Genomic DNA, 26,642 nt, shown 5'->3' on the forward strand with positions numbered 1-26,642 from the left:
ATCTCAGCTTAATCATCATCTCACCTCCCTTGTTAAAATGACAATGCAGGGAACTATTATTTCATTATGTTCTTAATACAAGAGTTAGACAGTAAATTTAATTTGGTTTTAAATATAATATCTCAGTCTACTTTATTACTCAAATTTATAATTTTATCCTCTAAAATATATTCCTATCAATTGTACATGTTAAGAAGTTAATCTAAAGTCAGTTTCGATGTACATGATTAATAAAAATATTTTAAGAATCCAACATCTATTTATTATAAATGACTAATTTAACTATTTTTTATAACATTTTTTAATTAATTATATAGTTTTTTATTAAAAAAATATTATAAATGCACATATGCTTCCTTCCCCGCTACTCAAGCTATGTATTCAAAACAAAAAAATATTAAATATATTTATTAATAATTCATTAATTTTGCTTTTCCGGAATCTACGACGACCTTGAGTCTAACTTTTGTGTTCGTGGCATGCATACGATCAAAGAAGAGTTGGTGCTGGCTTTTTGACTGTATACCGCTATTTTGCCATCGTCTAACAACTTTTTCTTGGCCCTTTTCTCTCTGAGCAATTTTTTTTCGGTCCCTTTTTTTTTTTTTTTGAAATAAACCGAGTAGAAACCATTACTAACGACTAAAGAAGAAACAAAGGTTTTTGGCCCCTTTCTTTTCTATAACATAACTTTATCTAATTTATAAATATTAAAAAAAAAGGTTAAGGTGCATTTAGTACTCACAGTGTTTTTCTGCATGCATCCAATATCCTAAAATATTTTATGGTACATCTAGCAACTTGAAGTTTTTTTTTTAAATGTGTTCATCTCCATAAAGGATTTTTTGGTACATCCACCTTTAAGTATTTTATTTAGGTTTATTTAGCACACAAAAATAATTTTTGCTGCATCTAGCACCAAGGTAAAAAAAAAAAAAAAACTTCAAGTTGCTGGACACATATGAAAAATATTTTTAGATACTGGACGTATTATAAAATATTTAGTATGTTAGATGCACTTGAGAAAGTATTTTGGAGTGTTAGATGTAATTTAACCTTTTTTTCCCTTTGTATTTCCATCCTCAAATAATTACCGATGGGTTAGTTATTTTTATTCATTAATTAGGGGCATATAAAAGAATATCACATTCTTTCGTCTTATAATAAAGAGGGAATAATTTATAAGTCCATTATTCACAATTTATAATTAAATTATTTGAATCTTTTATGCATTAATAAAAAAAAGGATTGATCCCACCCAATTTGCTGCTTCCTCAAACAATGTCATTTGGAGGGACGTGAATGTATTACTCAACTTATTCTCTCATGCTTCTGTCACTGCTTCTTCTGTTTTATTTAATAATCTTGTTAATTTCTCCCCTCATCTTCATCTTCATTGTACTTTGTAGAGTACTCTTTTATTTCTTAATATCATTTTGCTTTATTGTAAAAAAAAAAAAGAATTTTTCTCAATTTGTGAATAAAATATTTATTAAGACCGGTCTAGTTAAAGAAGTTGGTTATTAATTTGCGAATACAATATTAATTTTCTTCTATACAGAAGAGAGGGCTACGTGTCTATTGTTTATCCTTTGACACCATCATATGAATTAAATTCTTAAAATCTGATTTAATAATAACTTTTTCGAATTCTAAATCACAAACCAATCTTAATTCCTTAAAAGCAGCTCACTCTTCACACCTCCACACCCAGTCATAGAATTAGCAGCAGTCATAGCACCATCTTAATTCATTCACTAGGAGGATGATGTCAAGTTGGATTTCTGGTTATAGGATCAAGAGGTACCATGATTTTGTTCTTCACTAATCCTGTCCCTGTTATAAGTAATAAACACTTTCAATATGTTTCATAATATCACATATTTTACTTAAGACATCAATTTTTCCTATCTAGAATAAACACTTCCAACATATTTCATAATATTATACCACCTCCCTTCGATTCTTAATATAAAATCCTATTTGATTTTTATTTTGGTCCTAAATATAAGACCCTAATGTATTTTGTCTCTCATATTTATACATTTTTTTTTCAAAGTCGCCCTTCTAATAATGATAGTTCTAGTTAATACACTTGATTAGCAAGGATATTTTGGGAAAGATAACACCTATTTAGGATAAATAACTAACTCAACTTACTTCATTAATCTCCTCAAATTAGTCAACTGGCTCTTATAATTAGGACCGGGGGTAGTATATTTTACTTAAGACATTAGTTTTTCCCGTCTAGTATCTCTAACTAATTACAATTTTTTCCTCTAATTAACTAAACTCCTCTAACTGATAATAATGTTTTATAGGACTTAATTAATTTAACTAATTTAACTAATTTAATTATGTGAAGTTGTTATTATGTGCTTATGATAAGGATTGGACTGAGCAGTTCCTACCATAAAATAATTGGAGTAGGTGTCCCCACGGACGTGTTGGCTTTTTGCAATCTACGACTTGAGGGTGGTACGTAGGACTTGACAAGCTGGAATGTATTATCTTCCACTTCTCCATTGCTAAGAATCTTCCACAATTGCAATAATATCTCCAAGTAGAACAAAACAAGGATGGACCAGGACGTGAAACTCCCATATCTCAGCTTAATCATCATCTCACCTCCCTTGTTAAGATGACAATCCAGGGAACTATTATTTTATCATGTTCTTAATATAAGAGTTACACAGTAAATTTATTTTAGTCTTAAATATGATATCTCACTCTACTCTGTTATTCAAATTTATAATTTTATCCTCTAAAATATATTCTTATCAATTGTACATGTTAAGGAGTTAATCTAAAGTCAGTTTCAATGTACATGATTAATAAAAATATTTTAAGAAGTCTAACATCCATTTATTATAAATGACTAATTTAACTATTTTTTTAATAATATTTTTAGATTAATTATATAGTTTTTATATTAAAAAAATATTATAAATGCACATATGCTTCCTTCCCCGCTACTCAAGCTATGTATTCAAAACAAAACAAAATAGGATGTAGAGGAGCAATCAAACAAATATATAAATCATGCCTCGGGTTTGGACGGCATTTTTTTTTCCCCGCTAAAGTATAAATATCCTCCTATTAGAGGTATTCATATTCAAAACATTGTCAGATATTAAATGTAGACACTTTTTCTAGTTGGAATTCGAATTTTGGATTGTTATGTTATGATAGACTAACTCTTTTTTTTAACTAGACCCAAGTCTTGGGTCTGGACGGTGTGGTGTGGACATAATCAAGAAAATCGGTTTAGGCCCAAGTCGAAACTATGAGACGAAAGAGACATATGTTGGGTTGGTATAATAAAATCAGGCTTTTTGGTGGTTGTTACCTATTCATCACTTGCATTGATAGACACGTTGTTGGTGCCCATATAAATGATTGAAAGAATGAGATCCTAAATATGAACCACCAATCTCTAATTAGTTCTAGTGTTTATCGTTGTTATGAGATTTATACTGCTTAAATAAAATATCCACTACTCTTTTTTTTTTACCAGAATAAAAATCCACTACTTATATTTAAAATTTTCGATATAAATAATTTAAATTAGATCTAGACAGTATATAATAAATATGGGTTTTTGATACTCATCAGTTTACTTAGTATTAGAACTTATTCTCCACCAATATTAATATTGAATGTCAAATTTATATTCAACTACATTATGGACTGGTTTCTAAACTATGCTGCTCAGGTAACTTACGAATAATAAATTTTTAAAATAGATTTTATATCATATTCCTCATAATTTATAAATAATATTACCTTTTTTTTGACAAAAAATATTAGTTGCACTGGCACCGTCCAAGTTTGTACTGGTATTGGTATTAATTGAGTATTATATAAAAGGCAAAAGACAAACTAAAATGAAATCCCAAAATTGTTTGACCTGGAAGCTTTCCGTGATTCTGCACCGTAGGTTCCCAAAAGCTTCCCGGAAAACGTTAATGTCGTGATAGCCTTATTAAATTAACCTCCTTGTTCATCTATGACCTATCATTATCAAAATGCCGGAAAATCGACTAATTAAGATTGAGCTCCGACCACCTCGATTTCAAATTGAAAACTTTAAATATTTATAATTATTTTATGACTCATTCTTCAAATCTATGTTTATAAATCTATATATATATATATATTTGAGATGATGGCAAATGATAATTCTGTAATATCTTTTAAATTGCGTGAGTTTTCGTCCAAAATTTTTTTGTCGTGAGTTATCATCTTCTGACATAGTAAAATCTTAAATTTAACAGTCCACTAAATAATTCTGTAAACAATAAACAGAGAATTAGGAAGAAGGATCAATAGGGAGTGATATTTATGAGAGAAGATCATAAAAATTAAAATTATTTAAAAGGATCAAATACTCAAATATAAATTTAAAAAATATTATATTTTCCCTATCGAAACCTCCTATATTTTTTTCCTATATTCTTTCTTACATTTTATTTTTAAAACTAATGCGAATTAATAAATTATACTAAATTAAACCTGATTTCTCTTAAAGTATACAACTTGTGTAAAAATCAATTAAAAAATATGCAAAAATTGTTCAGTGATGTATAAATTAACGTTTTATTTTCTTTATAAAAATGAAAATTTTATTTTTAAAACCATCATATATTTTAATTGAAAATAAAAGTTATATAATTTATTACATGGGCAATTTTAAAAAATTCAAAGAAACTTTAGCATAATTTATTTTTTATTTTATAAGAAATTTATAATAAGAATGAAGAAATGTCAACAAAAAATAGCATTTAGATTAAGAAAATTTTGTATAATTTCTTTCCGCATTTTGGGTCAAGCTTGGTCTTTATTGGGTTGGTAATTGGCCTCGGCTGTGGAAAACGCGGGGAATTTTCCACCGATGTCAACGTCAACTTTCTTTTAATCCAACAATGTCATCATCACTTGGTGGTTGTGGGGTTGCTGTTCTTTTGTGTAAATTCGTTTGATATACTAGTTTTGAGCACGTTTATAAGCAGTTCAGTTTCTTTCTTTGTTCACCCCCTCGGCGAAGACGGCGACTAAATAGTGACGAAGAAAGGTCCTGGGGCTGAGGCACGGAAAGAATTTCCAAGATGGAGAAAGCTATTCATAGACAAAAAATGCTGCTTGAACATCTTCAACCCGCTTCTTCAATTTCATCTTTTTCCCATCAATCTACTCATCTTTCTGTAAGTTCATCTTCTTTAAGAATCCATCTTTTCGCTCTTCCACTGTGCATGAATTCCACAGATTCTACTCTTTTCTCGTTTTTAAGTTCATCAATCTACTCTCTGCTTGTGTCGGTAACTGATGATCCTTAAAGTTCTGCTCATGTTTCTTTCCCAGACTAAATTTAATAAACTTTAAATGCTTATCTTGCCTGTCTTATAAAGTCGGAGCTAAATTTTCTGATAATTATATTGATATTGATAGTTTCTTTGTCTTGAATATTTGGAATTCTTCAATCTTATAAACTTTGTTTTTTCATTGGCCACAACTTTGTTTTTGGTCTTTCTTTTTAAAGGGATGGCTAATTCTTTGCCCTTTCTTTTTCAGGCTTCAATCTGTTCTGGTGGAAATTTTTCTCATGGGCTACCATCTTCATCTGAAGATGACGTGGTGATTGTGGCGTAAGTTAGTTAATTTGGGAATGTGGATGCGAACTTACTGAGTATTTCTTGATTTTTTTAAATTTCTCAATCAAAGTATTAAACTTATTATCTTATATAATTTCCTGCAAAACCAGTGCATACCGAACTGCAATTTGTAAGGCAAAGCGTGGGGGCTTCAAGGATACCCTTCCAGATGATCTCCTTGCCTCTGTTTTGAAGGTAAAAGTTATTCCATAAAAGAAAACATTGGAAGTAAAATTGTTGACAAAAAATTGGGTTTATGGGAACATATATAATGTTGTGGCTGGTATGATTTACCTCAATTATGAGTTCTCATGTAGGCTGTGATAGAGAAAACAAATGTGCACCCAAGTGAAGTAGGAGACATAGTCGTTGGCACAGTACTTGCACCAGGATCAGAACGAGCTATTGAGTGCAGGATGGCTGCCTTCTATGCTGGTTTCCCTGGTAAATTTCTTAATCGAATAAAAATGACTATCCTCAAATGCATCATTTTCAAATGCGAACTTAACTATAGACATGGATTGAAAGCATGATTTGTGTGAAATTCCAGACTGATTTTACTAGAATTGGAATTCACAGGTTTCTCCATCGGTACCTAATGCTTAAAATTGCTATGCTATTTTATCCCCAACTTCAATATATGGTTTATCACTTTCATGATTCAAACAGATACAACGCCACTCAGGACTGTTAATAGGCAATGTTCATCGGGACTTCAGGCAGTTGCTGATGTTGCTGCTTACATAAAAGCTGGTTTTTATGACATAGGTAAGAGCGAATTCTGAATGTCCGTTAGTTTAAAAGATCTTGTTGTTGACTTTACCTTCCTATTATGTCATGCAGGAATCGGAGCTGGATTAGAGAGTATGTCTCAAGATAATATTACAAGGCCTCGCAAAATGAACCCAAAGGTGCATCAAAGATTTAATTTTTGAAGTCCATATTTTTTTTTACAGGTTAAGACATGGTTTATTAAGCTTTACTTTTCATGTCTGTAACAGTTAGAAACCTTTGAACAAGCTCGGGACTGTCTTCTTCCTATGGGAATTACTTCTGAGAATGTTGCACTGCGTTTTGGTGTCACAAGGCAGGAGCAGGACCAAGCTGCTGTGAGTATGACAAAATTAAATAAAATATGCTAGGAACCAATTACGAGATTGTCAAACTGAATGAAACTCTTTCGATTTGAATCAATAGGTTGAGTCTCACAAGCGTGCTGCAGCTGCAACAGCATCTGGTAAATTCAAAGAAGAGATCATTCCGGTTTCTACAAAGGTAAGTGGCAACAACAAAGATGAACTTTGTAATTGTAAAATTAGACATGAAATATTTTGACAAGGAGGCTTGCACAGCGGTAGCCTCTCTGCTCTTCATTTGTAATGAAATGAAGATAGAAATTAATTTTGATATAAACTTCTAAGGATAATGATAAAAGGTAACTTAGAATCTTCCATAAGAATGAACTTATGGTCTCTAAATAATGATAAACTTAAACCACAGATAAAGATATGCTCTTAATCCATAAGGAGTTCTACTTGAATAGATTTATTAACACTTATGATAAATTTCCATAGTTTGTAGACCCAAAAACTAGGGAGGAGAAGAAAATCATAGTTTCTGTTGATGATGGGATCCGGCCAAATGCAAATTTGACAGATTTGGCAAAACTGAAGCCTGCCTTCCAGAAGGATGGATCCACGACTGCAGGTAACCAGGAAATCTGTTCTTCTTCATTTTATTACTTTGGCTAACTCTTTAACCAGTGGTTTGCTTGTGTTGCGTCTCACTTTATCTTCTAAATTCAGGGAATGCAAGCCAAGTCAGTGACGGTGCTGCAGCGGTTCTCCTCATGAAAAGAAGAGTGGCTGTGCAGAAGGGATTGCCTATTCTTGGCGTATTCAGGTACACAACAATGATTGGGAAACAGATAAATTCTTTGGAGGAACAAGTCACATCAGAAGTTGAACTAGACATAGCTCTGCATGTATGCTGTAATACGTGACTAACTGGCTTGTCCGGAATTCATGTTATCTCTTATAACTAATCCTTATATCTAATTAACAGAAAGTAGTATTTTAAGCAGTTAAAGTTAATCTTCCTTATTTTACCACTTAATTACAAAAGAAAAAACAGGCGCTTGAAAGCACTTATCTGGTAAATATGTACTTATTTATGGATGAGGCATGTAGTGTTACTTCACCTATTCATAAATAGATTCAGGATTTCAGGTGATACCCACCTGATAAATTATATAAGAATGTAGAATACTTTATTAAACATGTTTAAAGCTTGAGACCATCTTCTCTGCAGTGTTCAAAATATCATAGATGGAGCTGTAAAATTATTCGTAACCAGTCTTTCATCAATTCTTTGAGGTCTTGTCAAGTACAGCCCGAATTGCGATCAATTCTTAGAAGAGGAAATCATCCCTAATTTTCTGTGCTAATACATTATGTTAAAATAAAATTGATGCACAGAGGAATTCAAACTTTCTTTGCAGTCTTTGGCATCTCATTTTGATTTCTGTAGGAGTTTTGTTGCTGTTGGAGTAGATCCTTCTGTCATGGGTGTTGGTCCAGCATTTGCTATTCCTCCTGCAGTGAAATCTGCTGGTCTTGATCTCAATGACATTAACTTATTTGAGATTAATGAGGTAAAAGACTAAAAGTTATGTCTTTCTTTCCCTAAATTGAGACAAATAGAAAATTATAACCACGCAATTTGTTCTTAGCAATTTGATGGTCTTGTACAGGCATTCGCTTCTCAGTACGTTTATTGCTGCAAGAAACTGGGACTGGATCACAGAAAGGTCAACGTTAATGGTGGTGCCATTGCTCTTGGGCATCCTTTGGGCGCTACAGGTACTCAAAAGTTGGGAAATTGTTCCATTGAAATTACAGTCATGTGAAACTGGAGACGTCCTGGCGTTCATATTTTTAATTGTTGTAGCATGTTTACTCTTCTGTTCTTGATTTCATATTATTCAACAGATCAATAGGGCAGTTCTCTGCTCATTTTTCATGCTGAATCTAAGATGCTTTATTGTGAAATTATATGCTGCCATTCTGTGTCAGGTGCTCGCTGTGTTGCTACGCTCTTGAATGAGATGAAGCGCCGTGGCAAGGATTGTCGCTTTGGTGTAATTTCCATGTGCATAGGTATTTTTCTACTCCTACTCCATCCGCAACTCAAGGACGTTCGATTGCTCTAGGAAGTTGAAAGATAATACAGAAGATACATATTTGCTCAAGCTTCACTAACTGAAATCAAAGTAGATCTTTTGATGAAACCGTATATCATAAGAAACACAGTAGAATGGTTAGAACTCTATCTCAATGTTTACAGGTGATCTGATGCTCTATGTTGGATTTCCGTGTGATAGAATGTTCATAATAAAATCCATTCTTGGAATCTTTTCCTAGAGCTTATTCTTCTGGGATGAATTGGTCTTTAAACAAGTTGGTATAACACAGAGACTGGCTTGCTCGGGAGCTTGCCTGATTTTCTTAGAAAAAGTAGTCTTATTCAATTGGAGAAAGTAAACAAGTAAAATTGTTGCTCTCTGCCATGATAGTAGAAGCAAAGGAGCAAAAATGAACAGAGGATGTGTGAGATTAATTCACTGTCTTGACTCTGGACTAATAAAAATAACGAATTGTCCATAATCGTTGCAGGGTCTGGTATGGGAGCAGCAGCTGTATTTGAAAGAGGGGACTATTAACAGATCTGTACGATTCCAAAATGGTTGGAGATTGTGACAAGTACAAAGAATTGTTTATACACATGCACACGTGTATGCGCCCACTTCCCCGGTGAAATTTTTCCTCTGTACTTTGTCATTAGAGTTTTCATTAGTCTATCTCAAGTGATTTTGCTTTGTATGAGATAACCATGTGAGATTTTTGTTTCATGAAGTGTAAGAGCTTTTTTTTTATTATGGGGTTTTCCAAACATAATAATATGATTTTTCAGTAATAATAAAATAAGGGCATGAGTGAAATTGAATGAAGAAATACACCATTGTCTGCCAGGGAAAGAAGCTTGTGATATTATTATATTTACAGGAAGTTCATGCACTTGTTACATTTGCTAACAGAATTGCATTTGTATCTCCAATTTTAGCATTGCAATGAGAAGCTTTCTCAATTCTCATTTTGGGTTTCTTCCTTACTGTTTTGCACAAAAATTGCCAATACCAGTTTATCCTCTTCTAAAAGAAAATTGTGGGATAAGTATACCATTTTTGGGAAATGACAATTTGGCTCAAGTATTTATGTTCCCCTGTTTTTTCCATAAAATTAATCTGTTCTGCAGTATCAGCATTTGGTCATCAAAATTTACAAGTAGATCGAAATCTCCGAGAGTCAAATATACGAAATTTGTTCATAAGAAATATCAAATTACCCGTTGAAATATGCCCTTGTTTCTATCTCATCGTTGTCCTCACGATGAGTACAGTTCTGAGATATTTTATTGAAGAAAATAGCAGAGGGAAGTCTACGGCTCACAAGTCAGACGCGGTAAATTTCTAGTCTTAAAAATTATTATTATTTTAAAAGATCAAAATTACCATCAAAATTTTAATATTGACTTTTTTTTTTCAAAATTTGATAGTAATTTGATATTTAAGGATAATAATAATTTTTAATATTATTCAACCTGTATTTGACCAACGTGGATGCTCATATGTAAATTCCCCATAACATGTAACCCTACAAGGGCTTATCAGATATCCACCTAGAGAACATGGCAAAACATTCTTCAGACTTGTACTCTGGTGCTATATGTCCTGCACCCTGCAAGTAAAATTAATAAATATCCTTGGATCCTCACTACTGTAAAAAAAAAGAAAAGAAATAAATTTTAAAGAAAACAAAGATAGTTCTCATTTTCAACAAGTAAATGCATTTTCTTACATTTTAATTTATTTTTTCCAAAAGAAACTTGTTCATACCTTTACAGTCGCAAACGTCATCTGATTTGAGTAAGTCCTCGTGTATCTGCTTAATAAGGAGATTATGTGCTTGGAACACCATAAAATTGAAATTTCAATTGAACTTACTTTTTTTTTTTTTAAGTTTCATTTATTGAAATGTAATTCAATGATGTAACACTTTAAAAGAAATATATTCGCCCTATTATTTTAAAAAAGTTAATATTAACGTGATCAATAACTGTTCCGCTAACATTTAAAATTTCAATATGAGCATTTTTCTTTAATGAAACTAACGATAATAGGTTTAAACAGTTGAAAAAACAATACAAAAGTGAAACCTTATATAAAATTAAATAACAAAAAATACACTTTTACCTATTTTCTTTTAATTCATTCAATTTGTTTTAAAATTAGATTATAGTTGATACTACCCACTAATTCGAATTCAAGTCAATCCAATCACATGCTCATTATAAACTTAATTTTTTTTGGTGATTAAAAGAGTACCCAGCAACTTGGCCTTGAACGAGCCATGGCCTCCACTCATCCAAAATTGTTTAGTTTAAATTTCTGATCCATGCTTGAGTCGCCATGAATGATATAACTGGGTCATGATCCCCACTGTATGATATCCAACCAAATTAAATTATCATTAATTATTTCGAAGCTAACTTTTTTTTTTTTTCAATAGAGTTATTTCATGATGAGATTGAAACAAATCAAACTTTATTACTGTATCAAAATCATAAAAACCACATCTGATATATATACTTCTCTTTTATATTTTCTTCTTAAGAACAAAAAATCTATATAAAAAATGAATTACTCACTTGTATATTAAGGAACGAAAGCCTTTTGCACTGAGATTTAAATGGAATTCAAAACTGTTAACGATTTCAGACTTGTACTTCCCATCAAAACAGCGTCGCCATTTCCCTATGCTTCCCTGCATATATAAGCCAATTATGAATTAATACGAATTAAATATTAATAAGAAATTGTTGGTATAAAAAAGAATATATATGCTCATAAGAGAAAGTGGGGATCATATTATTAAATGTGTCAAACCTTTCTTATATGCAGTGCCTTCTGAACGTTCTCATCGTTGGCCCAATATTTGGCCAGATGATACACATATTTCTAATAAAACCAGAGAAAATAGGAAATCAAATCAAATGATAAATTCTAAAACAAAATTGCTTTGACATTATTGTGATTATTTATGTAATATGTATGGAGGTTAATTATGTAATTTGCATATTGAATATTACCCTGCAACTTAATGGAGGCAATGTGTGATCCACAGAAGGAGGAGGAAACAACTGAATCTTGTCTTTGGAAACTTCTCGTGGCGCCTCACATTTTGGGTCCAAAATGTTGTAGAGATTAAGTCCTAAAATTAGCTGATGATTTATAGAAATACAATTCATCAGAACAAGTTAATTAATCTCTCTCTCACACACCCCACTAGGTTTGGGAAAATAACAAGTTAATTAAAGTGACTTGCCTTGTTGAGATACTCGATGACTTTGGAGCAAGCAACATTTTTCTTGCCTTCCACACAATGATCGTAGAATGACTGTTTACATTATTAGACAGATCCATATTATTAAATCTTGAATAGCTCGAAACTAAATTAGATCAATATATCAGGTTACTTTAAGTAATTTTTGTGATGTGTCAGACAAATATGTCAGAGGAGTTTTATTTTGTAAAATGCCAAAGTGATTATTTGGAGCGAAACCAAATGAAGACGAAATATTGAGTGGTGTAAAATTAAAAAAAGAAAGAGTCGATAACTTGAGGAGACAATATTGAACCTAAAATTTGTACCGTGTAAAGTTCATCAGAGATTATTCCCATTCCATGCAGAAATGGGATGATATAATTCTCAGTTTCTGTATTTGTCGTCAAGGCGTTCCCCAGGAGGTATCCCTGATGATTAAAAAAAAAAAACAGAGATTAAGTCACTAAATTATAATTATTTTATGTCTTTAATTCCTTCCTTCGAAAATACATAGAAGGAATATAATTGATGATGAGCTTGTTTTGGTTCTACATACAAATTTTTAATCTTTTTTTATTTTCCACATTGATATGCGCAACCAATATGAGTAATTTACAATGTAAATTAATTAATAGAATGGATATTTTAATGAAATCAACGCATTTTATTACAAATAACTAATTCGATTATTTTTTAATTTATGTAAATTAATCACTAGTGGAGTACCATATAATTTGATCACTTTTTGTATTTTTAATTTTGAAAGAGGTAAATATTCATTTGGACTGTTTATTAATAAATATTCTCTGACCAAATGCATATATCATGCGGAAGAGTTTTTTCATTACAGAATATATATTATATATGATAAATATTACGTTATTTAAAAATAATAATTAAGTTAATTAATGTATTGAATCAAAGACGATGATCGAGTACAAAGGGAAAATAAGTTACATAACCTAACTCACGTATCAAAGATGGGGTTAGATGTGGGCATCAAAACTAAGAAAATAAATAAAATGTATAAAAAAATAGAGAAATATTTGCAAACCTGGATATTTATCCATGGTTGGATGCCTTCTTCGTTTCCTGTGAATATAGATCCCGAATGATTAGCTTAATTAATAACTAATAATATTCTCTTTACCTAATTAAAAATTACTAATAATATCCCTACCAAAAAAAAAGAACTTGTGTGGGTTTGTATATCCTCACAGCAAAATGTCATAAATTTATGTTTACCCGATTATATATGCAGCAATGGACCAATAAAGTTATTTTCATGAGTAATACTAACTTCAGTCTTTGGTACAAAAACTAACTGACTACTTTGAATAGATTAAGAAAATTAGTTAAATTAGTTATCTGTAATAAATAGGTATTGTCTTTCCTAAAATATTTTTGCTAATCAAGTGTATTAAATAAAATTACTATTGTTACAAGTACTATCTTATAAAAAAATGGATAAATATGAAAGAAAAAGTAGATTGGAGTTTTATATTTAGGATCAAAATAAAAGTAAGACAAGCTCTTATATTAAAGACCAGAGGTAGTATATGGATACTATATACTACCTCCTCCCGTCCTAATTATAATATCTATTTTGTAGTGTAATTTGTATTACATAGTAGACCTTATAATAATTAGGATCAGAGGTAATATATATTATGTACTGAACGTTAATTAGAAAATTAAATTATTTAAAGTTGTATGCATACCATTTGAAATTTCTTGAGCAAGTACAGGGACAGGAATCCCAGAGTATGAATCACCTCCAATATACACTTCATTTGAGAGAAATTCAGGATGATCAATTAGCCACTACAAACAATAACACACAAAATAATTACGCTAGCTTAATGCAGAAAAGCACAATAGTTTCAAGAATAATGGAAAAATATATTATAATATTTTTTTTTCTAAGAATTAATTATTTATGATGAAACCTTTCTGAGAAATCGATGCGCTTGATGAACTAATTTCCAATCACTGGGTTGAGGAGAGGATAACGATTTTGAATAGGAGAAGCCAGTGCCAACGGGCAAGTCTGCAAAAATTATACTACTTACCTGCCCAAACAATACATGCATGAATTAGAATTACTATGTAATTGCATAAATTTTGCAATATCCAACGATAAGCTGCAAATAACAAACCGTTATTTATTTGCGTTGATGAACTGAAACAGATGAAATCATCAATCAATTAATCTATGACTTTGAAATTAATACTCACATCAGTCCTAAACATATGAGCTAGTTAGAGGTTTGTTTTTATTCTAAATGTACATGAGACATCAATTTATTTTGTTTTACAAATTTGTAATTCTCTTTCAAAATAGTCTTGTTGATTACACGTAACAAAGGTAGTTTTCATCAACGAGAGTAGTTTTCAATACAATTAATTCAACTCCCTAAACTAGCTCATATATTGATACCGAAAAGGAAGAAGTAATAATATTTCACTACCTTTGTCCAAGCATGCGGCCTCAAGGTCAAATTAGGCAAACTGCCCTTGTATTCTTCCACTTTGAAAGCAACTGGACCTATACAACATAGACCTAATACGATTAATATATAAATATATATATATATATATATATAGAGAGAGAGAGAGAGAGGAATGATAATAAGAAGAAGGTGGTTAAATAGGTACCTATTTCAAAAATAAGACCAGAAAAAGAAGAGCAAGCAGGGCCACCAGATAGCCAAAGCAGAAGAGGATCCCTGTGTGGATTATTCTGTGACTTAACAAAGTAATAGAACACTTGTTCATCTTCTGATTGTTCCTCTCCCACTCCCACATACCTATACATCAGGAAGGGGGGGGGGGGGGAATGATATTTATATATGATATGATAAGGAAGGCATGTAGAGAATCAGAAAAGACTAAAGAGTGGAGACCCAGTCTGGAGATGAAAAGGAAGGGGCCCTTGGAATCCAGGAAGGTAATGTACAGTATTGGAGCCAGAAGCTGCAGTAAGCTGAGATGAAAGAAACAGAACGAGACACGTAACAAGTAGGATCTGACGATAATAATAATAGTAATAGTAATGCTGATAGTGTTTCTGACATCCTCTAATTCCCATGTTCATTATTCCCTTCTCGCATTCGTCTCCCAGCTTCCAGGTGATCTCACCATGAATAAGTAGGATCGATCATATAAATAAGACAAATATTTATATATGTATATCTTTGTATATTAAATAACAATCTGTGTGTGTGTGTGTATAGTCTCTTCCATTTGTATACTACAAAGCATAGCCTGGCTGCACGGATTCAAATAAAAAATAATACAAAGCACATAACCACGTTCCACGAGTATAATCAATATGAAATAATACATTTTAATATATAATTCATAAAATTAAGGGATAATACAAATTTTAGTCACTTAAATTTGGACCTATTTTGATATTGGTCCCTGAAATTTTAAATTCGTGATTTTAGTCCTTGAAATTTTACCCCTTTCAAACCGTTAGTTCCTAGTAGTATCACACCGTTAATTTTTGCTGAGATGGCACTAACTCTGTTGACATGATGATATGGAGCCTAACTTAGAAAAGTGAGCTGATCATGTGGCATGTCAGGGAACGCTAACCTGGACAATCAGAGGAAAAAAATAAACAGAGACGAGCTGAGGTAAAACGCATATCAGTCGCACACACCAAATGATCTGAATTTTTATTAGGGCATAAAAGAAGAACGCAGTCGAAGGTTCAGTAGGGGAGCAAGGTCGACGAAGGCAAGAAGGACCGGTTGAACGCAAAGCTGTTTAAAATCATTCATGGCCTATCAATTGCAAGTTTTGACCTCTCATGCTCTTGCATGTTTTGGTCAACATTCAAAACCAAATTGACCTGATTATCTACAGCATTCACTTACTCTTCTTCTCATAACTCCTTTCAATTCTTGGATTGCTCCTAATACCCCATGACTTATATCAGAAACCTATGCCCATAAAATTCATCAAAAGATAGACGCTCCTCTGCAACATTTTGGAAATATCTCATTATTAAATAGATCTCCATGAGGATTTCAGCTAATTAATATCGATGCTGATGATGAGGATGATTTGATGTACCAAAAGCAGTGTGCATGACCTGGATTTAAAAACAGTCGGGAATGCATAACTTGCCAAAGCAAAATATTTAAACTCAGAATTGGGCAACCAGAAGTAAAATAATTTGTCAAAGCAAAATAATCAAACTCAGAATTGAGAAGTTGATGAAATTGCTAGGCAAAGGTTCTTCGCCCAACAGCCACCGGTAAACCCACTGCGCCGGTGACGTCACTCTTTGCCGGTAATGTCAGTCCTCTTGACCTAACCCTTTTCCCTTTCCCTATTCGTTCGTCAACGTCATTTTCTACTTTTCTCCGTCTCTTTTCTTTTGTCGTTTGTGTGTGTTTTATTTGACCTATTGCCTTCCCCCCCCCCCCCGCTTTCTTTAACAATATATCCACATCATCATGCCACATATGTGCCACCTTGTCTTTCCACATCATCAAGATAACAGTGTTAGTGGCATCTTAGGCAAAGTTAACGGCGTGAAGTTACCAAGGATTAACGGTTTGAAACGGATAAAATTCTAGGGACCAAAATCATGGATTTGAAATTTCAGGCACCAATAACAAAATGAGCTCAAATTTGATGGACTAAAATTTATATTAACCCATTAATAAATAAAAGGTTAATATAACAGACAAATTCACGGTTATTATTCTTAAAATATCAAACATTTTTGTTTTATGTTGTAAAGTACCCCCTTAAATATATGCCACACATTATTTCTTTGTAATAAATTTTTGAGAAAATAAATTTTTTAGTCTTCCAACTTTTAACCCACTTGTAACTCAGTCTTTCAACTATGACTTGGTACAACTCAGTTCCTAAACTTTTGACTCACTTATAATTCAGTCCTCCATTTTTTTTTTGCTTTTTATATTATTATCTTTATCATCTTTTATGTGTCAAACATTAATCCAAGTCAGCTCCACATGGCAAAATTTCTTCCACCTCAGCTCCAGGGTCTACGACTACGACCTCACCTGCATTAGAGGATGTTCCCACCTCTGATCATCTCAAGCTTTAAAGACCCTCTCTAGCCCAACTATCAGAAGCCGCCGACTCCCTCCCGAATGCCCACATCGCATTGGAACTCGTCATTGTTCCCATCAACCTATCTTTTTTTCCTACAGAATGACTGGCCTTCTTGACGACCTCTACTCTAATCAGCACCAACTATGCACTCGCAATTCTTCACAAAATAAAAAACATTAGAATAAACAAGAACCTAGCTTTTGATTTATATCTGTAGGTGATTACAGCTTTTGTGATTGGAAAGGTGATCCGATCCATGGATAGTGAGTTTGAGGAGGATGACATAGTGGTTCATCCATATTTACCAGCAGTAAGAGTACTGTGTGGTGATCTCACACACGTTAAAAAAAAAAAAAATTGATCCCAACATTGGCATTTCATTGTCTGATTTCCTAAGCTGCTTGGGTGGATTGGAGGTTGGAGGGAAGGAGAGAGGCGGCGGGAGAAAATGGGTACTGGGAGGAGAGAGACGGTTAGAGAGGTCCAAGGTGGTGTATAAGTTGGGTGAGGTCAGAGAAAAGGAGGGCACACAAGCTAGAGGCCGCGAACGTGGAGCTGAATAAGAAGAATTTTTGCCATGTGGAGCTGACTTAGATTAATTTTTGCCACATAAAAGATGATAAAGATAATAATATAAAAACTAAAAAAAGTAAAGGATTGAGTTATAAATGAGTCAAAAATTCAGGGATTGAGTTGCATCAAATCATAGTTGAGGGACTGAGTTACAAGTGGGTTAAAAGTTAGAGGACTAAAAGATTAATTCTTCCTAAATTTTTGTTCATTATTTCTTATCTACTCTTTTAACAAATAAAGATATAATTAAAGACATGTATATATCTTATATATTTATTACTTTTAACTAATATTTTTTAATCACGTAATTTTAGTAGTCGTTTCTTATAAGAAAAGATAGAGGGAGTAGTAAATTTCAAAGTTTGACTTTTAAATTAAAAGGATCACTTGTAAATGTAAGAAGATTAACTTATAAAACAATTTTTAAAATTGGAAGAATTATAAAAACAATTATGCAAATTCACTTGTGTAAATAAGGTGATAATATTCTCCTTCTCCTCAACGTGAAACTCGATTATTCTTACTAAATTTAATTCTGTCAAATTAATAATACATTTGCGATCTCAAGGGAAATAAGTTTGTGCTAAATAATCGAAAAAATAGGTTTTTTTTTTACTGCATATACTTGTTTTGTAAATATTTATCTTTGAAGATTTACTCTAAAGGAAAAGATGTGATCCCTACTTTTTATGGTCCGAAATAAAATGTTCCTGATTCGTTACTTCGACAGTTCTACTCTTGTTTAATTCTCTTTAGAATAAACAAAAACATGCATGAGCTTTTATAAATTAAACTGTCTGAGCATACCGATAATTCAATTTTATGAATTATTGAAAATTAAAGTGAGGCATCAAAATATTAGGGACATAATCATAAAAAATTCATTCCGGTGGGTGGACTTAAAATAAAAGAATGAATTGACGAAAATTTCAAATTTACCCGACCAATGCCCATTCGTTTATAGTTTTTAGTCAAACTTACGATGGTTAAAAACATTACGATCCTTTCGGTAGTGCGTGCATATATACACAGATATCGTGTAAAATAAAGTCCAACACTGCAAGGCTTAACAGATCTGTATGATTCCAGAATGGTTGCAAATTACTAACAGGAATTGGGTCTAACAAAAAGACCCATAACATAATGAACTAAGATTTGAATTCTTGTTGGGAGAGATACTCATTGTCTGACAATACTTCAAACAGGATTGCCTCCAATAAGAGGATACATTTGCCTACCCAAAAAAAGAAAGGAATACTTGCAAATTGTGACAAAGACAGAGAATTGTTTAGACACATGCGCACAGGTCAAAATTTTCTCCTGTGTACTTTGTCATTAGACTTTTTATTAGTCTATTTTAAGTGATTTGGCATCATTCATATAAGAGGAGTTTTGTCTCATCAAGTGTCAAAGAGCTTTTTCTTTTTTGGTAATTAATAATGGGGTTTTCTTCATATGATCAATCTGTTCTGCCGTATCAACATCTGGCCATAAAAATTTAAAAGTAAATCGAAATTTTTTGAGGGTCAGATATGCAAAACTTGTTTAATATTTATTGGAAATATCAAATTACACATTGAAATCTGTCCTTGTTTGTACCTCATTGTTGCCCTCATGAGGAGTACCGTTATGAGATATTTCAATATTATTGAAGAGAATAACAGAAGGAAAGTCTACATCTCACAAATCAAAGACGGCAAATTTTTTATTAAATTGTCTTAAAAATGATTGTTATTTGAAATATCAAAATTACTATCAAAATTTTAATATTAACTTTTTTTAAAAAAAATGATAGTAATTTGATATTTTAAGCATAATAATAATTTTTAATATTAGTCAACGTGTATTTGACCAAACGTGGATGCTCATGTAAATTCCTCATAATACGTCAGCCTACAAGGGCTTATTAGATTTCCACCTAGAGAACATGGAAAAACATTCTTCAGACTCGTACTCTGGTGCTATATGTCCTGCACCCTGCAAATATAATTAATAGATATTCTTAGATTCTCATTACAGTAAAAAATAATAATAAAGAGAGTTCTCATTTTCGACAAGTAATTACATTTTCATATTATATACAGTTTAATTTATTTTTTCAAAAGAAACTTGTTCATACCTTTACAGTCGCAAATGTCATCTGATTTGAGTAAGTCTTTGTGTATCTGCTTAAAAGGGAGATTATGTGTGCTTAGCACACCATAAAATTGAAAATTCAATTGAACTTACTTCTTTTTAAAAGTTTCATTTATTGAAATGTAATTCAATGTGGCATTCAATGATGTAACATTGTAGAAAAAAATATATTCGTCCTATTATTTTACAAAGTCAATATTAATTAACATGATTAATATTTGAGACTGTTTCGCTAATATTTAAAATTTCTATACGAGCATTTTTGTTAATAAAACTAATGATATTAGGCTTAGATAATTGAAAAACATCTTATAAAATTAAAGTACAAAAATAAAATCTTATAGTAGTGTAAAATTAAAGGACAAAAAGTACACTTTTACTTATCTTCTTTTAAGCCATTCTCCTAACGCCTTGCTATACTCAAATCACTAATAAGTTTACTGAACCAAACCACCCCCCCAAAAGTTAACTATTCAATTTGTTTACAATTAGATATTTTATGATACCAACTAATTCAAATTCAAGTCAATCCAATCACATCCTTATAAACTTAATTTTTGGGTGATAAAAAGAGTACCCAGCAACTTGGCCTTGAACGAGCCATGGCCTCCAGTCATCCAACATTGTGTAGTTTAAATTTCTGATCCGTGCTTGAGTCGCCATGAATCACATAATTGGGTCATGATCCCCAGTGTGTAATATTCAACAAAATTATCATTGATTTTTTCGAAGCTAACTGTTTTTTTCCCAATAGAATTATTTCATGATGAGATCGAAACAAATCAAACTTTATTAGGGTATCAAAATCATAAAACAACACCATGATATACTACTACTATTCTTTTGTATTTTCTTCTTAAAAAAAAATCTAAGGAGAATTATCATGAGGTCTCAAAGAAGGAATTTAATTATCAAGAAATCTGAATAAGAAGTGATTAGCATAAACATGTTGTCATTTCCTGCCTTGGAACTTGTTATTTTATGTTTTAACTAAATCCCTTTCTGGAGATTTGATTGTAATTCTCCCAAAATTTTATACGAAAGTGAATTACTCACTTGTAGATTAAGGAGCGAAAGCCTTTTGCACTGAGATTTAAATGATATTCAAAGCTGCTAACGATTTCAGACTTATAGTTCCCATCAAAACAACGTCGCCATTTCCCTATGTTTCTCTGCCATATATAAGCTAATTATGAATTAATATGAATTAATTACTAGTGAAAATTTGTTGGTATAAAAAAGAGAATATATATATATATATATATATATATATAGTCACAAAAGAAAATGGGGATGATGATGATATTCATAAATGTGTCAAAGCTTTCTTATATGGAGTGCCTTGCGAACGTTGTCATCATTGGCCCAATATTTGGCCAAATAGTACACAAATACCTTGTAAATCAGAGAGAAATTATTAAATCAATTGTTCGATAAAATCTAAAATAAAATATCTTTGACATTATTACATTATAGCGAATCTATATATGCATGCATGAAGGTTAAATATGTATTGAATATTATTATACATCCATGATATGAGACAGTACTGTGATGATTTATAGAAATATAAAATTCATCAGAACAAGTTAATTATAATTATATATGAGACAGTACTATGATAAAGTACTATGTGGCTACAGACACACATACTTGCCTTGTAGAAATGGTCCATGTCTTTGATGCAAGCAACACTTTTCTTATCTCCCTCAAAATGCTCATAGAATGACTGTTCAAGATTAGACAGATTATTAATTAGTACTAAATCTTAAATAGATCGAAACTAAATAATCATGAATTTTTTTTTTGGAAGAAAGTAAAGAAGTTGATAACTACTTGGGGAGACATTATTAATTAATAATGAAGCAACAATTTGTACCTTGTATAGTTCATCAGGGACTATTCCCATTCCATGCAGAAACGTGATCATATAAGTATCATGTTCTGTATTTGTTGTCAAAGCGTTCCCTAGCACGTATCCCTGATTATCAGATTGATTAATTATAAATATAAGCACGCAATTTATAATACTTTACCTAAGAATTTTAAGTCTCGCAACATTATTATTTTAACTTGTAATTCCCTCCTATCCTAAATGTGGGAGTCGGTTTGATAAACGCGGGAGGTAGTTGATGAGTGTTTGTTTTGATTCAATCTTAATTTCTTTCCTCTCCTATATTTATTATTTTTTATTTTTCAAATTATTTCTATTGATCGCGCACACTAATGTGAATGCATACAAGTAATTTCTAATATAAATAATTAAAAATAAGGATATTTAAAAAAACACATTTTTCACAAATATTTAATTTAATTTATTTTCTTAATTTGTGTGAATTCTACCACATGTAGAATCAGAGAGTAATATGTAGTATTAAGTAATTACATTTTTTGTATTTTTTTTATTTTGGAGGGGATAAATATTCATTTGAGCTACTGTTTATTAATATATGTTCTCTTAACCAAATGTATTATGTGGAGGAGTATTTTCGTTATAGAATATATATTATATGGTAAATAATATATTTTCTAATGAATTAAAGAAACGAGTGAGTAGAGAAGGGAAACAGTCAGAAAGTTAGCTCAAAGTAAATAGAAAAAAAGGAGAGAAACTTGCAAACCTGAACATTTATCCATGGTTGGATGCCTTTTTCATTTCCTGTGAATAAAAATGTAGGATATAATTAGCTTGATTAATTACTAACATTATTATCTTCACCTAATTAAAAAGTACTAATAATATCCCCCCCCCAAAAAAAAAACTTGTGTTTGTAGGTTAATAGAGTAATATTCTTGACAAATAATGAATATTACCTCTGGTCTTTAATATAAGAGCTTGTTTGACTTTTATTTTAGACCTAAATATAAGACCCCAGTTTACTTTATCTCTCATATTTATTCATTTTTTTTCAAAGTAGTCCTTATAATAATGACGATTCTAGCTAATACACTTGATTAGTAAGGATATTTTAAGAAAGACAACACCTATTTATTATAAATAACTAACTTAACTAGTTTTGTTAATTTACTCAATTAGTCAACAGTTCTTATATTAAAGACGGAGGTAGTACTATATATTATCTACTGTACGTTAATTAGACAATTAAATTATTTAAAGCTGTGCACTTGCCGGTTGAAATTTCTTGAACAAGCACAGGAACAGGAATCCCAGAGTATGAGTCACCTCCAATATACACTTCATTTGAGAGAAATTCAGGATGATCAATTAGCCACTACAAAAAATAATAACACAGAAAATAATTAATTACGTTAACTTAATGAAGAAAAGTACCGTAGTTTCAAGAATAATGGAAAATAATTATTTTTTATACTTTCTAAGAATTAATTAATTAATTATGATGAAACTTTTCTGAGAAATCGATGCGCTTGATGAACTAATTTCCAATCACTGGGTTGAGGAGAGGCTATTGCTTTTGAATAAGAGAAGTCAGTGCCAATGGGCAAATCTGCAAAAAATTATACTACTTACCTGCCCGAACAACACATAATGAATTAGAATTATTATGTAATTATATAAATTTTGCAATATCCACGTCGATCCTGAACATATGAGCTAGTTTAGGATTTATTTTGATTTTAAATATAAGGCATCAATCTACTTTATCTCATAAATTTATAATTTGATCTTTTTCAAAACAATTTTATTGATCACTCATAACAAAGGTGGTTTTCATCAATGAGGATGGTTTTCCATATAATTAATTTAATTTCCTAAGTAGTTCTTACGCTGAGAGCAAGAGAAGTAATAATATTTCACACCTTTGTCCAAGCATGCGGCCTCATGGTTAAATTAGGCAGAGTTCCCTTGTATTCTTCTACTTTGAAAGCAATTGGACCTATACAACATATACCCAATACCATTAATATATATATATATATATATATATATATATATATAGGGGAGAGCGAGGCAGAAGAATAAGAAGGTGGTTATTTAGGTACCTATTTCAAAAATAAGACCAGAAAAAGAAGAGCAAGCAGACCCACCAGATCCCACTCCCACATACCTATACATTGGGGGGGGGGGGATGATGTATATATATTTATATATGATAAGATTGATAAGGAAGGCGTGTGGAGAATCAGAAAAGAGAGGAGACCCAGTCTGGAGATGAAAAGGAAGGGGCCCTCGGAATCCAGGAAGGTAATGTACAGTATTGGAGCCGGAAGCTGCAATAAGCTGAGATGAAAGAAACAGAACGATTAGACGAGTAATAACAAGTAGGATCTGACAGTAATAATAGTAATACTGATAGTGTTTCTGGCATCCTCTGATAATTGGCATGTTCATTGCTCCCTTCTCGTATTCGTCTCCCTCCAGGTGATCTTACCATAAATAAGTAGGATCGATCGTATAAACAAGACGAAAAGATCTAGGAAGAATTACAATCACCTTTCAAAGAAGGAATTTAATTACCCTCAATTTTATTGACAACTGAAGAACATGTAATGACAAATTTTAAGATAGAGAATGGTAATAAATTTATGTTGATCACTTGTCATTAAGATTTTTTGGTAATTAAATTTTTTCCTTAGATCTCATGATCATTCTCCCAAAAAAGATATTTATTTAAAAGATAAGGTACTTAAATACTCTGAAAGTATACTTGAAAAATCACCTAGCACCTGAAAGTTTTTTTTGGCTCTTATGTATCTTAAAAGTTATATTTTGTAGCATTTCTGTCCTAAATTATTATACATCATTAAGTTTGATCATTAAAAACATAAGTCAAACTACATAATTTCACGATCAAATTTAACTGCGGATAACGGCTAATGTATTTTTGATATGAAAATAAACTTCTAGAGCATATAAGTGCAAAAAAAAAAACTTTCAAATGTTATGTGTTGATTTATAAATTCTTTTGAAGTATTTAAATACCTTATCCCTTTATTTATAACAATTTGCGTGTGTATCGTGGCTTTCAGTTTTAGGTTTTTTGCCATCAGACGCTTTCATTTGGATACAATACAAGGCATAGCCTAGCGCGAGCTGCACGGGTTCAAATAAATTTAAAAAAAAAATACAAAGCATGTAGCCACGGTTTACGAGGATAATCAATATCAATAATATATCACTACCTCGTGATTTAATTATAAGATATCGTTTATAAACTATAAACGACGTCTTATAATTAGAATAGGAGGTAGTAATATGCAATTCATATATTTAACATATAATATATCATAGCAAAAAAAAAAAAGAGTTACATTATTACCATATTAAAACGGATGCAATATATATGCTATTAAAAGTATAACGGATTTTTAATATCGTTATTGTGTGGACATTATAAATAAAATATGAGTGTTATATAATTTTAAAAGATAAGTAAATAATTTCGGAGAGAAAATAACCGTGAACATTTTTGTCCATTAATAATTAAACCAAAAAAGAGCAAAGAAAGGCTTAAAAAAAAAGCTGAGAGATATGCACGTTTGGCATGTTATTGTGATGTTTGGATCAGTTTTTGACCTATTTAGTTTATGTTTTAATACTAATTTATGTTTTCAATATTATCATTCTTTCCTCCATTTGAAATGACGTATCAGCCACAGACATGTGAAAATCACAATGGAAAATTAATCTTTTGTTTTTTAATCTGGTTATAACTCAGTCCCTCAATTATGATTTAGTTTCTGAACTTCTAGCTTAGTTAAAACTCAATCCCTAATATTTTCTCATTTAATAAATTAATTCTTATCATATACAATTCACATTGAGTCATCACCCAATCATCCCATGTGGCAGAATATGCTCTTCTAAGTCAGCTTCACGTGGATTTGATTAAAAAAAGAAAACTAATAAAAAATGGTGTCAGATTTAGAATAGAGCACAAGCTTGAAAGCATGTTAGCTACTAAAATATGAAAAATCAATGTCGATACGCAAGCAAAAATTCCTTGGAAAAATCATATAATCTCTTGAACAAGTTTCATACATAAGGCTCGTTTGGAATAGTGTTTAAAAACCCTTATAAATACATTTGATGTAAATTAAAATAATTTTTTTTTACATATTTATCTTGTATTTTGTAAATCATGATTATAATTCTATAATTGGTGAATCTTATGCTTTCAAGTACTAATTAAGACTTTGCCAAGTTCTGATTTCTCAAAAAATTAATGGTGGCAACTTTGTTGGAAAATAGGCAGATGTGGTAAATCTTGTGGAAACATTTCATTCTGTTACGGGCAGTTTACTCTTCTTTCTTCACTCTTCTGGAGTCTGGATTTTTCAGAGGATTGCCGGAGAGGAATTCTTCTTGCTCCGATATTGCCGGCCAGTTTGCTTTCCTCAGCGTCAATGGATGAAGACGAGGCAATCGCTATCAATGGGGAAGAATTAGAGCATATGGAGAAATACACACTGCCGCAACTTTTCTTCCTCCAGCATTTGCGCGTCGTCCTCGTCATTTGTCTCTGCAATGCTTTCTTCTTCCACAAACCCATGCTGATGCGTTCTGTTCTGCCTTCCTAAATCTGACACCATTTTTGTTAATTCTTCTATCAAATACCCGTGGAGCTTACTTGGAAGAGTGTATTATGCTACATGGGATGACTAGGTGATGACTCAATGTGAATTATATATGATAAGGATTAATTTATCAAATAATAAAATATTAGGGATTGAGTTTTAACTGAGTTAAAAGTTCAAAGACTGAATCATAGTTGAAGGATTGAGTTATAACCAAGTTCAAAAGTAAAGAACTAAA

General features: G+C 31.5%; 1 protein-coding gene and 1 pseudogene across 1 annotated transcript; one reads left to right on the plus strand and one right to left on the minus strand.

The window, feature by feature from the left end:
• The first annotated feature begins 5,027 nt into the window (after window positions 1–5,027).
• Window positions 5,028–9,655, plus strand: LOC114745214 (3-ketoacyl-CoA thiolase 2, peroxisomal-like). Its single transcript, XM_028933366.1, has 14 exons — window positions 5,028–5,204; window positions 5,572–5,645; window positions 5,762–5,846; window positions 5,969–6,095; window positions 6,321–6,419; window positions 6,495–6,562; window positions 6,653–6,760; window positions 6,849–6,926; window positions 7,226–7,358; window positions 7,457–7,553; window positions 8,181–8,304; window positions 8,404–8,512; window positions 8,726–8,809; window positions 9,326–9,655. The coding sequence occupies exons 1-14, from the start codon at window positions 5,109–5,111 to the stop codon at window positions 9,370–9,372; spliced, it is 1,329 nt and encodes a 442-aa protein (XP_028789199.1). The 5' UTR covers window positions 5,028–5,108; the 3' UTR covers window positions 9,373–9,655.
• Window positions 9,656–10,363: 708 nt separating this feature from the next.
• On the minus strand, window positions 10,364–26,419 carry LOC114745200 (serine carboxypeptidase-like 17; annotated as a pseudogene).
• Window positions 26,420–26,642: the final 223 nt, after the last annotated feature.

Source organism: Neltuma alba, unplaced genomic scaffold (assembly GCF_004799145.2).
Source record: "Neltuma alba isolate B1F8T4 unplaced genomic scaffold, ASM479914v2 tig00004558_pilon, whole genome shotgun sequence".
Taxonomy (NCBI): Eukaryota; Viridiplantae; Streptophyta; class Magnoliopsida; order Fabales; family Fabaceae; genus Neltuma; species Neltuma alba.

Bases quoted from the DNA above. Each gene is read 5' to 3' on its own strand.
- LOC114745214 (XM_028933366.1), top strand. From the start codon at position 5,109: ATGGAGAAAGCTATTCATAGACAAAAAATGCTGCTTGAACATCTTCAA. The intron at 6,563-6,652 runs GTGCATCAAAGA...TGTCTGTAACAG, and splicing joins CTCGCAAAATGAACCCAAAG to TTAGAAACCTTTGAACAAGC. The intron at 7,359-7,456 runs GTAACCAGGAAA...TTCTAAATTCAG, and splicing joins GGATGGATCCACGACTGCAG to GGAATGCAAGCCAAGTCAGT.